The sequence below is a fragment of the Triticum aestivum genome, chromosome 2B, assembly GCF_018294505.1.
Source record: "Triticum aestivum cultivar Chinese Spring chromosome 2B, IWGSC CS RefSeq v2.1, whole genome shotgun sequence".
In the NCBI taxonomy this organism is placed as follows: Eukaryota; Viridiplantae; Streptophyta; class Magnoliopsida; order Poales; family Poaceae; genus Triticum; species Triticum aestivum.
Window position 1 is genome coordinate 810,843,846 of NC_057798.1, and position 14,420 is coordinate 810,858,265.

Below are 14,420 nucleotides of genomic sequence, written 5' to 3' on the forward strand. Positions count from 1 at the left end.
CATCTGTTTAAGTTGCACCGTTTTTACTTTTTTTTGTTGCACATCATCTTGTTTTGTGTCATGCGGGTTGCACAGTTTTATGCTTTGTACAGTTGAACATATGTAGTATCCAGTTGGCTGCAACAATTGTTTTAGTTGCACAAGTTACAACAATTGTTTTTCTTTTTAATGCCAAATCTATTTCATAACATTGTTCTTTTTTTCTCTTTCCACAATAGCTTAAAGAGGAGTATAGGGGCACGGAGCAGACACCTCTGTTTGGTGGTCTTTTGCAAGCTGAAGCATTCGTGGCATCCAAGTTGCCACTAAAATACAATCCACAGGTAAGTCTTGCACAAAGGAGTTTGCAACATTTTTGTAAAGAAATATCTAATTGAATCATTATTGATCACTTTGTGTTTCCCCACATGGTTTTTTGTAATGATGCAGAAAAGGCAGAAAAAGTCATTAACTGAACAGTTTGGCACCTTCATTCAAGCAGTGGCCAACATCGATGACGAAGAGCCGGATATTGATCCCTACATACAACAACCATTAGTGGGAACCAGCATGTCACGCCGTGTTCCAACAAGAAAGAGACGGGTTTCACGTATACAAGAAGAAGTAGAGTTTGCTGAAGAGGAGTCAGAAAAAGATGATGAAATGGAAGCAGCGCAAGATGTTGAAGACGATGGCGACACAGCCGATGATGAATCAGAGGAGGAGGACTAAGAGGAGGAGGAAAAAGAAGAAGATGAGGTGGGGGAGGACAAAGAAGAAGATGAGGATGAGGAGGAGGAGGGGAAGGACAAAGAAGAAGATGAGGAGGAGGAGGAGGAGGATGAGGAGGGGGAGGAAGAAGAAGAAGAGAAGGAGAAAGAAGATGAGGAGGACAAAGAAGAAGAGGAGAAAAGAGAGGAGGAGGGAAAAGAAGAAGATAATGAGTCAGAGGAGGGTGAAGAAGAAGAGGAGGCGAGGAACCAACACATGTACATGATCTTATCGATACAAACTGGAGTCGACTCTTGGTAAAACCTGCAACTTGTAAAGCATGATGGAAATTGCGCACCATAGCAGAAACAAAAACAGCGCCGATAGTTTAAGTCGTATCACACACTAGTCCGTCTATAAGGGCATTTCTAACAGATCCCCTATCTAGCGTTAGAGGAGTAAAAGTCGGGGTGACTCCTCTAACGCGCACCTAACCGATCCCCAATCCGCTGTAAAGGAGTAAAAATCATACTCCGGTGCCAACCTTTTCCCTAAATATACTCGGCCCCTGCGGCTCTGAGTAAAAGCCATGCCTCTCCCTCGCGTCCTTCCCACCCCTGCATCTTCACCGGCGAGCCTCCCGTCGGTCGCCCACTGGCCCCGCTGCTACCTGTTGCCTCCCTTGGCCCCCACCACCCTTCGGCCAGACATCGAGCCTATTCGGCCCCCGTTGTCGTCGCTGGAATCAAGTTGAAATGCCAGCGCCATCGCCATAGCCTATTTGTCAGATTGCTTCGAAACTTCTTTATTTTATGTCAGTTGTCGCATCTCACCTTGCTTGCACAACGCTGCAGATCATTCGCACGCATCGCCGCCAGCTGGTTTGATCTAAGCAAAACTGCCCGACCGGTGCACCATGACCGCACCGCAAGTCTTCAACAAATTTCCTAAGTGAGTTTTATTGTTCGTTTTTTTAACCGAGCCATTTGGATTGAACCTGGTCGTTTGTACTGTAGATGACGAGGTTGAGGGAGATGGTCTTGTATTACTCATCGCCATCCAAAGAGCAAGATGACGACGATGACATTGCCGCCGTTTTAGGTATGATTTTCAATGATGATTTTTGGCATACACATCAACCATGATAGAGCGGAGGGCCATGCCAAGATCATGCGAGACTACTTTGATCCAAAGCCAACGTATCTGGAGAAGTACTTTCACCGACGCTTTCGTATGAACATAAGTATTTTTCTAACAATTGCAAAAGCTGTTGAGAGATCTGATGATGGTTTAAGCTCTAGAAAAATGCATGTGGAGAGATAAGCGCAAGCCCTCTGATGAAGTGCATTCCGGCTGTTTGAGTCTTGGCATATGGGTGTTCGGCCGATGCACTTGATGACTATGTCCGCATTGGTGAAGGCACATTCTTGGTGGTTGTTTGAAGATTCACTAAAGCATCGATTGCTATCTCTAGCCCTTGAGAGCACCAACTGAGGAAGACACCTAGAGGAGAATGACTAAGAGTGAAGCAAGAGGGTGTCTAGGGATGCTCATATCACTTGACTGTATGCACTGGACATCGAAGAATTGTCTTGCAGGGTGGAAGGGTAAGTAAAAAGGCCACTGCAGCGATCCAACGATTATTCTTGAGGCAATTGCATCGAAGGATCTTTCGATATGACATTCATTCTTTGTTTTGCCTGGCTCTCACAATGACATAAGTGTGATGTCAAGATCACCAATGTTTTCTAGGCTTATTATAGGCGATGCTCCTGCTTGCAACTACCTGGTCAATGGGCACAACTACTCGATGGGTTACTACCTTGAGAATGACATCTATCCACCATGGGCCACCTTCACCAAAACAATTCCCCGTCCAAAAGGTAAAAAAACATTCACTTTGCGCAATGTCAAGAAGTTGTTAGGAAAGATGTTGAGAGAGACTTCGGCGTTCTTCAGAAAAGCTTTGCAATTGTTCGTGGCCCTGCCGAGTACTAGAGCTCCAAGGTTCTATCGCAAATCATGACTTGTTGCATCATATTGCATAACATGATCATTGAATACGAGAGGGATATGCCTAAGAAATTTCGGTACATCACCAATGGGACTCCGATTTAGCCAGAGAATGATACAAACAGGATCCTCCCATTCCTGCACAAAAATAACACCAAGGCAATTCTGCTGAAAATAACGTCAGTCCAGGTTAAATTCCATTCAAATCCTGCAAATTAGAGTCCAAAATAAGGGCAAAAGAGTTTGAAAAAGTAGATACGATGGAGACATATCACTCACCGGGTCGCTCAAGGCCACCGAGGAGAGACACGAGCTCGACCAGGCCAAACCTGCCATCAGGCGCCTCCTGCATACTGAGGAGGAGAGGGCCGCTCGATCCTAGGGCCGTGGCGCCTCGAGCAATAGGGTGCCAGGTAAAAGGCTGGCGCGGCAGAGAACGCGGTCGCGGCCACGATACTTGGCGTGGTGGCAGCAAGAACATGTAGCTCGCTGCGGATGAGTGCAGATATTGTGGCATCCTATGCCACTTGGGGTCGGGATTGCCGTGACAAGAAGAGGGAGGAGGCGCACCTGGCTCAGGCGGAGGGCACGGACGATGAGAACCCAACCTTCCTCATGGCGTAGGTGTGCACAATCACTGACGACCACGACATCACCGATGACTATGTCAACCTCGTTGAGGAACATGCCGAGGTTCACGTCGGACGTACTGAGGAGGAGTACGACTCCAGGTGGTAATTGGACATGGGTACCTCCAACCACTTGTCCGGCAACGAGGCATGCTTCAACGAGCTTGACCGCCGCGTCGCCGGCACGGTGAAATTCAGCGACGGCTCGGTCGTGGCGATCCACGTGTGCAACCTCGTGCTCTTCATCGATTGCAATGGTGGGCACTACGTGCCCTCGCACACGTGTTTTGTGCAGGGGTGCTGGTGTGCGTGCGAGGAGTTAGGGAAGGAAGAAAGTTTCGGCAGGCCGGCCGAGGCCTAACAGACGGCATTATAATGTTTTTCTTATAATTTAATTTATTTTAAAAGTTTAAGAAATCGACTAAACCCTAAGAAAAAACTCAAAGGGACTTGAGAATTAAAGAAAAGACAATCTCTGAGCACTAACTAACCGGTGACTATTTCTGAAAAAAAAAACTAACCCTATCAAAACTAAGCTTATATCTGCTGCAATGGAAAGTTCTCTGTGACGACACTCAGGCAAAGCTGTTGCAGCGATGCATTCGCCTGTTGCCGTGGAGAACTGCCGAGGATTGCGTCGATGTGAGCATGGAGAACAGGAAGATGGAGCCTAACTTGTAGTTTAATATCAGATTCCTGTTTCTTGGGGATGTAATAAGTAGCTACTTTAGAACTCTGCGTTGGGGTGCTATGTCCCCCTGGACTCCAGATGCTTTTCTTTTTCAGTTAGACTGTTTCGGATTTCGCTTCATTATTAATAAAATGGGGCGGGGGTAAGGGTAACCCCTTTTCATTAAAAAAAACCCATAGAAATCGAGTTACGGAAGGGGACCGAGAGGGATTCCATCAAGGAGCCGGAGATGGAGGAGATTGAGAGGGATTCTGATTCCGACTCTGGCGATGAGATAGGCACAGATTGGGTGTCCCTCATAAGTAGGAGTAGTATGGAGCCCCAATTGGGAATCAGCAAGGGGACGGGGACGGGGAGGGATTCCAGCAAGGAGCCGGCTATGGAGAGGGATGAGGGGACGGGGACGTTTTCAAGGAAGCACCAAACCCTGGTAAAGGAGCTCATCTCCGCGGAGAGGGAGCGCAAAGACTTGCTTGTCTCTATTACACCCACGTTTTCTCTCTGGAAACAAGTGGATTCTCAAAAAACATGGCGGAGACAGCCATACCCTGCAGCAGCTAGGGATGATGGGGAACAAGACCTTGCAGACTACCTCAACTCAATGCTCCAAGCCATGGAGGACATGGGCCATCGGATGCTATCTATGTTGGATTTTCTCAACAAATCCGATTCTCCAGGGTCCATCTGCTTGTACAAGGCCAGCGAACTGCACAGTACAGCTGTCAGATTAAACATGCTCATCTCCAAGGAATTCAATACGGACCACCACCTGGAGACGGTGCAGGTGCAAGAGGAGGAGGATCTTTCCGTCGACTTGTTGAGTCTTTTCACCAAGTATTCTCAGTTTCCAAATAATTACCACAACACATTGTCCCAGTTAGTTATGGAGGAGGATGAGGAGAAAAAGTATGAGGTCGTTGCTAAGGTTGAAGAGGAGGAGCAGGACAGGGACGAATCCACAATGGAGTATCTCAAGGAAAGGATGGACATCGAGCAACAATTTCTCGCCTATGACCGGACATACTGGGAAGACGTGTGGGGCAGCAAGATCGGACGTTGCGGTAGATTTATGGATACAAGTAAGTAACTGCCTTTCTCCTTGTATCTGGTAGTATTGGTAATATTTTCATGTACTTGGACTCAAATTCAATTAACCTGTTGCCAACACTCGATACAATATTGGAGGCATTCATGACTTCATAGGCACACAAAATTTATTGTATAAATTTCCTTATGTCTCATGTTCAGTTTGTTTGTTGAACTACTGTACTAACTTCTAAATGAATGTTCCGTTCTAGAAATAGTTTGATAGATGAGAAATACATCCTGCATCTGCTAGTGATTATCGGACATCAATTTATCAAGGTGATGCCATTTTCTGTTATAGAAAAATAATCACATTTTACCGTGTAATCACAAAATCACATTGTATGTACCTCTAGCTTCAGTATGCTGTCGGCGAAGTTCAGAATTCAGTGAAGTCCAGAATTCAGCTAGAACTGCACAATGTTCATAAATGTACACCAGTTCTGCATCTCTCTTTACTCAAGCCTGCACCTTGACTGATTTCTTTGCACATAGTGCAACACACAAAGTAGACAACGGTTGGGCAGCAAGTGAGTGGCGCCGGGGAGGGTCTTACGTGAGAGGCAGGGGTGATGATGCATGGGTGTTTGAAGGGGATGAAGAAGAGGTGGCATATGGTCTGTGACCGTGTCAGCCGTGTTTAGTAGTAAATCTGGGCAGTAGTTTCAGCAATGTAGGGGTCTGTACATATTAGAATTCTGGGCAGTAGTTTCATCAATGACCAATCTTACTTTATTTGCTTATTCATATTAGAATTCTGACATTTGACGCTTGTTTTTTGTGCTGCAGCCATACTGAGCCCTATGCAATTTACACACTACACACCTGGTGGCATCCATTCCCCTGCTGCTGTCGCCGGTACTACTCTGCAGATCTATTCAGTCAAGATAAAGGATTTAAGAGGCTTGAACTGGCCACTCAGAGTGTACGGTGTGATTGCTGCTCGAGACACTGTGGATCACAACCGCAACATTTTGTTCTCTCGGTCAGAGTTTAACTACCAAGAACTCCATGAACAAGTATGTACTCTATTCAGTTTTTTGCTCATTTTCATTTGTTTGTTCCTCCTGACTTTGTAGTGCATTACGATTAGGTGTTTACAATGATGGTATAATGCCTTGCAGGATCCTTACTTATGCTTGACTGGTCCGTCTCGTGCCATTGTTGTTTCGGGACATATTGACTTTGAAGTTGAACTTCAAGTAACCGATGCAACACAGTCCCAAACATTGATCAGCTGTAGAGAGCGTTACGACAGTACAGATGTTTTTTTCTCTTCCTTGGCCCGCGTCACTGATGGTGGTGATGGACGGACCTTTTTGCTCTCCAACCAGAGCTGTACAACTGAGGTAACCCTTGACCAACTTGATAGATCACTCCAAGCTACCATCATGGGTGTACGTGTTACCGAAGGGCCTTGGCCTTTTAAGTATGGATGCCGAGTTGTTTGCTCGTGGTCTTCTGCTGCTCCGATATGTTCCAGTGACACCACTTGTAGGCAAGTTGTGCTGTTTGATCACCGTGGTGAAGGAATGAGTAGAGGATCAGATGGGTACCTTCATTTGTCAAGGAAAGTGATTTCCGTAGAATCATATGGGACACTGAGAGTGAGCATTGAAGCTTATGGCAAGTCTGGTTGCCATATTGCTCGGAAGGATAGTATTGACTTTCCTGTTCAGAAGTGTCAAACAAAGACGCTTACTTGTCCAGTTGGCGATGGTGGCGCCACCGTGGAGGTTACTGTAGCTTGGTCGTTGCTTGTGATGGAAAAGATGTATCTCTCACTCGTTGATTGTCCTATGTAAGGTGTATCACCGATTGCCCTGCCATATATATATACTAGTAGTAATGTAAGGTGTCAAACTGACTTGTGTCTATCATCAGATCATATAACTATCTATGTCGGAGATCATATAACGATCTATGTTGGTGCTGACAACAATTTATATGTTGTGAATCATTCTATCTGAGCACTTTGAGGGCCAATTCAGATTTTTTTTTCTTTCTTTTGGTGAGTGACTATTATTCAGATCGTTATATGTCAGCCTTCTTTTGGCTAAGCTGTGCAAATATCTTTTGGCAAGGCAGCGCCAGATCGGTCGACTCGTCCACAGTTAGATGAAACTGCTGTGCACCGCACTGTTGGATCGCCGCTGCTGAGCATCGTTGGGTCGCCCCCCTTCCTCCCCGTTTCGGTAACACAGGAACAGAAACTCCATTGCCTACTAATAAGAGCATATACAGCAGGACCCCCGGCCCAAACGTCCGGATGGAAAACACTCAACCGGCCTCCCTATATTCGGCTCAAGCGTGCGGACAGACCGGCACTCCCCATATCCATCCCAAATCTGGGGCGGCCTTCCCATATCCGGCCAAACGTCCAGATTGACCGACACTTTCCATATGTAGCCTAAATCTAGGGCGAATACGGGGACGCCTGGACGTGCCTGCCACGTCTGATCCGGCCCATCCGACCCCACATAAAATGGATCCTATCCGCGCTTCGACCGAAACCTAGCCGCATTTCACTCTACTCGCTTCCCCTCCCACACTACCAAGCTCCTCTCCAGCTAGCTCCGGTGTTCTCATCCATGGTAGCGCCTAAATCCGGCTGCGGCATGTCTGGATCCGAGGATTGGGAGCTCATCCCTTGTAGCACTAAAGAGCAGATGGCCGTCCGTGCTGCTCTCTGACGCTCCTGGGAGGAGTGCATCCTTCCGCATTCTTCGGAGGGCCGGCGGGAATCCATTTCCCAAATGGAGGTGAGGTCCGGGCCGGCGGATCAAGGGTTGGAGGATCTCGTAGCTTGTCGCCCGTACCGGTCATCATGGCCACATGGTGGAAACCGCCATGCCGTCGGAACCTTTTAGGTGGGACATTGTCCCCACGGCACCGGGCGCCGAAACAGTGGCCATTTGCGCCTCCATGACCACACGTGAATTCGAAATGGAGGCGCGGCCGAGAGCACTTTTGTGTGCTATCCGGTCACTGCCTGTGGACATGCCCGAGCGCATCCGTGGATTTTTAGGGACCGATATTTGATACTTGTGGTTGTAGATGCTCTAATCAAAGCATCTATAGTCGGGCACCCAAACCCGCCTCAAACGCCCGGGCGGAAGGTCAGGTCACGGAATTTCGACCCAGACGGGCTCCCCAAACGCCCAGGCTGACCGACACCCCTCATATCCTGGCCAAATATGGGGCGGGTATGGGGTGCCCGGGCACGCCCGGGCACATCCGCTATGTTAGACTGCAATCAGGGTTCCACACGGAATCGCCTCGAATCCAGACGGTCAAAAGCTCGTCTCCTCCGTCGGACCGTTGTCGTCATGCGGCGCCGCTCCGGCGGGCCGCGTAGTGTTGAGCCCAGCTATTTAAGCCAACCGCCGGCACCGAAACCCTATCCCTCCACATTTTCATCTGCCTGTCGGTCTGCCGTCGCCACTTTCCACTGCCCGTCCGCCACCACTAGTAACAATACCCCCATGCCGCCGAGTGAGGAGATACCCATTTCTAACGCCGGAGCGCCGACTGTAGCTCCTTGAACAGATCCGGGCATGGCACCAAGCGGGGATCACCATGGGGCTACCTCCGGATGCAGCGGATCCAAAGGAGGAGTTGGAGGATGAGGTTGAGGAGGAAAAGGAGGTTGAGGAGGATGTCGGGGAAGCGGTTCTGCAGGCGGAGCAGCAGGCCATCCTCGACTCCCTCCGCTCGGAGTCGGATGCGGAGGCCAGACGCCGTCGTCAGCAGGATGAAGGCAGATGACACCGTAGAGGAGTAGGAGATGCTCGCCTAAATGGATGAGGTTGAGGTTGAGGAGGAGGAGTTGGAGCCATCCTACGCGCCCATCCACCCGGCTGTTAACACTAGATTTGGGCACGGTATAACACAATTAAGATGGCGTCAAATGAAAAGATTTTCAACATGAAAGGATTTCGTATAATCAAATTGAGCTACTTTGATGTTTGTGTCATCGCCATCCGACCTCGTCTTAGAGGTCAAAACTGTGTTCAAAGTTCTGAGATTTCGTGTTCAGATCACTGTTTGGCCGATTACGCCTCAAAGACGACCTGGATGAATGAGTGCTCTACATGGATTGTCTTCATCTCATTGAGCTAATCGATTTTGATATATAAATCTTCTCAAACCAAGGTCGTATGCAAAAGTTAGAGCCAACGCACCGCGGACCGATCCTGAGTAAAAAATGGCGCGAGGTACCAAGACAATCACCTAGGTGATGTCTGGTGGGTTGCGTGAGCTATTCGTCCCACAAGATGGCCTTGAATCGAAAAACCTCCAATGCAAAAAAGTTTCGTTTCATTGAGCCAATCAATTTTGATATTTAAATCGTCTCGATCCGAGGTCATATGCAACCCGGGGAGACAAAATAAGATCATGCTAAAATTTTAGTTGGGAAATCCGAGTGAAAGGTTGTCATTCCAGTGGAAGGTTGTAGTACGAGTGAAAAGTTGCCGTCCGAGTGAGAAGTTGTCATTCGAGTGAAAGGTTGCCTTCCGAGTGAATAAATCTAGTCGGGTAATCCGAGCGAAGGACCCTTACATACGACTGAAGAAATTCAAATCCGAGTGTTGTTGACTAATCCGACCAGAAGCTGAAGATGGGACCGAAGGTTATCCCTCAAGACGGCCTTGAATCGAAAAACTTCAATGTAAATAAGTTTCGTCTCATCGAGCCAATCGATTTTGATGTATAAATCGTCTCGATCCGAGGTCGTATGCAACCTGGGGAGACAAAACAAGATCATGCTGATGTTTTAGTTGGGAAATCCGAGTGAAAGGTTGTCATTCCGGTAAAAAGTTGCCGTTCGAGTGAAAATTTACCATTCGAGTGAAAGGTTGCTGTTCGAGTGAAGAAATCTCGTCGGGTAATCGGAGTGAAGGACCCTAACATCCAACTAGAGAAATTCAAATCCGAGTGGCGGGTTATCTAGATGGTCTCGGATGGAATCGTTGAAACAACCAACTTTGCTTTTGGAGTCATCATCATATGAAGGAGTAGGCAATCTACTGAGCCGCTACAAGACTTGTACAATCCAGTCACCTACATGACCGACTCTAACTGGAAGTTAAATATAACCCCCTAGAGTACTTGAGAATGGAAAAGTGATCATCAAAAAATTGTTGGCCTCGTTCAGGCGCAAAAATTGATGTTTGGACCGTCTCAATCAGAGGTCATATACAAATTCTATGGCCCACGCAAGGAGCAAGACAGAAGTTTGGGCTAGATTCATGCTGAATACGAGTTGGGCTAGAATTAGAACTCTAGGATGAGATTTGATGTAATTTTATTGTAAGGAAAGTCTAAATGAATCCTTTACTTGTTCGGGAAGTCCAGCTGCCTCTTATATGTTGGGGTGACGACCGATTAAACAACACACAATCGAATAAATTGAATACTACTTTTTCATCTATGTTTTATCCCTACATTGTTTTTCTCTCTCGTTCTTTGTTGTTCTTCGTATTTGAGAGCTATAAATCCCGAGGCTCTAGGGGCGAGCGAATCGACCTAGGGCAGCCCATAGCCGCCACACTTCCTGACGGTGTCCCTTCCTGGCGTGTGGGGTTTTGGGTCTACAAAAGCACTCGACGTCTGTCTTGTGCATCGCGTTGTCGGTCGGGTCTCCTTCGACGTGAGCTGCAGTGCATCACCCCCGGCGTCGAGGGCACACGTGACTTGTTTGCTTGTCAACACCGGCGCCTGGCACCGACGTCGCAGACATCTCCGGCGATGAAGATTAGACAGGGTAGTATGTGAAAGTGCTAGTTATCGACTAGATGGGGGGTGAATAGGCGATTTTTATGAAAGTCTTCAAAAGGTCTTTGAAGATAAACATTTAATATGAACCTATATGATATGCAGCGAAAGATGAACTACACTAGGCAACTCATAGTCATGTAAGCAATACAGTGAAAGCATGAACACTAAGGCCCAGTTCTTTTGGACGATTCTCGCATAATCGCCCCTCTCTTCAGCTTCTCCCAGAATCGTCACTTCATATATTTTTTTTACAATCCTATCTAGTTAAAGTCTAATTAGCTAGGATTGTAAAAAATATATGAAGTGACAATTCTGGGAGAAGCTGGGGAGAGGGGCAATTCTAGGAGAATCGCCCAAAAGAACTGGCCCTAATAGCAGCTAGGTAGTATGTATCGGAATGGAAGACAGTATGAAACCAAATAGTAATAGTCTTCGCACAATGAAATCAAACAGATCAGGCAGGCATGCAATGAGTTCACGAAGACAAATTGAAATGTAAAAGAGGTAGGGGATAGAACCAGTAGCTTGGTGAAGACAAGGATTTAGTAGACCAGTTCCAGTTGCTGCGACAATTGTACGTCTGGTTAGGGAGGCTGAGACTGAACTCAGAAGACTGTGTCTTCACCTTATTCCCTTGAGTTAAGGACACCCAGTCATCGCCCAATCACTCTGGTAAGTCTTCAAGGTAGACTTCCAAACCTTCACAGACTCTGATCACCGGCGACCCACACTGACTCTTGGATCCTTAGAATGTGACGCCTAACCAGCTGGAGGATGCACGGTCCTCAAGTATAACAAGTCCTCAGGTCACACGGACAGAAAGACTTTAGTGATGCCTAACACTCTTTGGCTCTGGGTGTTTTGGGTTTTTTCCTCGCAAGGATCTCTCTCTCTCAATGGCTTCGGAGGTGGGTTGCTCTCAAACGACAAAAGTCGTGCACTAACTCAGAGCAGCCACCAATTTATGGTGTAGGGGGTGAGCTATTTATAGCCAGGAGGCAACCCGACATGATATGTCCGAAATGACCCTGGGTCTCGAAGGAGCCGACACGTGTCCAACAGTTGGATTTCGAACACACGCGGCAGCTTGACTTGGGCTACAAGCAAAGCTAACTCATCCAATGATACGTCTCCGACGTATCTATAATTTATGAAGTATTCATGCCATGTTTATAACCATTTTCTATGGTTTTTGTATGATTTGATTAGAACTAACCCGAACTAACGATGTTTTCAGTAGAACTACCGTGGTGTCGTTTTTTTGTGTAGAAATAGAAGTTCTCAGAATGGTCTGAAAATTAACGGAGAATAAAGACCAATACTCATCTTTGAAGCACAAGTGCCACCTAAAGTGGCTAATGTGAAGATTTTGTTTGATTTATGCACTTCTAGGATGAGATGACTCATGAGTTGAGCTAGCTCCTCCTAGACATGTGCCTACATCTAAGCAAGATATTACAAGAGTATGAGTGTGTGAGCAAGAATTTCATCCCAAGTTACTTATATCCACGATATTTAGCTCATGCCTTAACTCACGGAATCTTGCTTCTTCAAGTGGCTTGGTGAAGATGTTGGCTAGTTGATTCTCTGTGTTGACATGGAGTAACTAAATGTTTCCCTTGGCCACATGATCCCTAATGAAATGATGGCGAATCTCAATATGCTTGGTCTTGCTATGGCGATCTTGATAGCACTTTCATTGTCACACCAAAGAGGCACTTTGTCACATTTGACACCATAATCCATCAAAGTTTGCCTCATCCATAATAATTGAGCACAATAACTCCCTGCGGCAATGTACTCGGCTTCGGCTGTCGAGAGAGATATACAATTTTGCTTCTTTGAAGACCAACTTACCAAATATCTCCATAGGAATTGACATGAATCGGAAGTGGACTTGCGGTCAACCTTGTCTCCGGCCCAATCCGAATCCGAGTATCCCATTAACTCATACGATGATCCTTTGGGATAACAAAGGCCCAAGTTTGGGGTATGAACCAAATATCAAAGGATTCTTTTCACTGCCGAATAGTGGCTCTCCTTAGGAGCGGGTTGATATCTTGCACACATATGCACACTCAACATAATATCTGGTCTAGATGCACAAAGGTAAAGCAAGGAACCGATCATAGAGCAATATACCTTTTGATCCACTTCTTTACCATTGGGATCAAGATGAAGTTGACCATTTGTGGGCATGGGTGTCTTCATTGGATTGACATCTTCCATTGTGAACCTCTTGAGCATGTCTTGAATATAACGAGATTGGTTGATGAAGGTTCCTCCTCTCAATTGCTTCACTTGAAAACCGAGGAAGAACTTCAATTCTCCCGTCATGCTCATAGCAAATTCCTTAGTCATAAGATTTTTAAACTCAACGTTAATAGTATGGTTAGTGGACCCAAAAATAATATCATCAATATATATTTGGCAAACAAAAAACTCTCCTTTTACCCTCTTTGTGAAGATAGTGGAATATATTACCCCAATCTGGAACCCTTTCTCGCTTAGGAACACCGTAAGGTGATCATACCAAGCACGAAGTGCTTGTTTTAGTCCATAGAGTGCCTTATGGAGTTCATAAACATGAGAGGAGTGATCGGGGTCTTTGAAACCGGGAGGTTGCTTGACATAGACCGATTCCTTAAGGGGACCATTAAGAAATGCACTCTTCACATCCATTTGATTTAATTTAAAATCATGATGAGAGGCATAAGCAAGGAAGATACGAATGGATTCAAGACGGGCAACGGGGGAAAGAGTTTCACCAAAGTCCAAACCTTCAACTTGGGTGAAACCTTGTGACACTAACCTTGCCTTGTTCCTTATAACTTGTCCATGTTCATCTTGCTTGTTCTTGAAGATCCACTTTGTTCCAATGACATTATGATATTCCTTGGGTCGTTCCACAAGGGTCTACACTTTACTGCGGGTGAAGTTATTGAGTTCTTCATGCATGGCATCTATCCAATCCGGATCGTCAAGTGCATCTTCCACCTTAAGGGGCTCAACACAAGAGACGAACGGGTGATGCTCACAAAAGTTTGCCAAACGTCTACGAGTAGTTACACTACTAGGAAAAGGGCTATAGATAGGATTGATTCTAATGGCGCACCGTGGATGCAGTGCGCCACTACTATATACTAATGGCGCACCTGTTCCTGATACGCCATTAGAGTGGAAGACACTAATGGCGCACGGCGGACAGCGTGCGCCATTAGTATGAATTTCTTTTTTTTCCATTTTCCCATACATACTAATGGCGCATGAGGCAAACAATGCGCCATTACTATATATAACTTCTAATGGCGCACCGGATAGGATGTGCGCCATTACTGTATCCCCCTCCATCTCGATCTTGATCCCCCTCCATCTCGATCTCGATCCCCCTCCATCTCGATCGCACCCGCACCCTCCCCCGCTAGCTCCACCCATCGCAACCCTCCCCCGCTCCACCGCCGGAGCACCGGCTCGGCCCCCCGCGCGCACCCGCACATTTTGAACATATTTTTAATTTTTTTACTATTTTT

The 14,420-nt window shown here is 46.6% G+C and overlaps 1 protein-coding gene across 1 annotated transcript; it reads left to right on the forward strand.

The window, feature by feature from the left end:
• Positions 1 to 4,252: 4,252 nt before the first annotated feature.
• Positions 4,253 to 6,938, forward strand: LOC123039769 (uncharacterized). The gene is made up of 3 exons (XM_044462785.1): positions 4,253 to 5,102; positions 5,899 to 6,128; positions 6,234 to 6,938. Exons 1-3 carry the CDS (start codon positions 4,253 to 4,255, stop codon positions 6,912 to 6,914), a joined length of 1,761 nt encoding a protein of 586 aa, XP_044318720.1. The 3' UTR covers positions 6,915 to 6,938.
• The last annotated feature ends 7,482 nt before the right edge of the window (positions 6,939 to 14,420 follow it).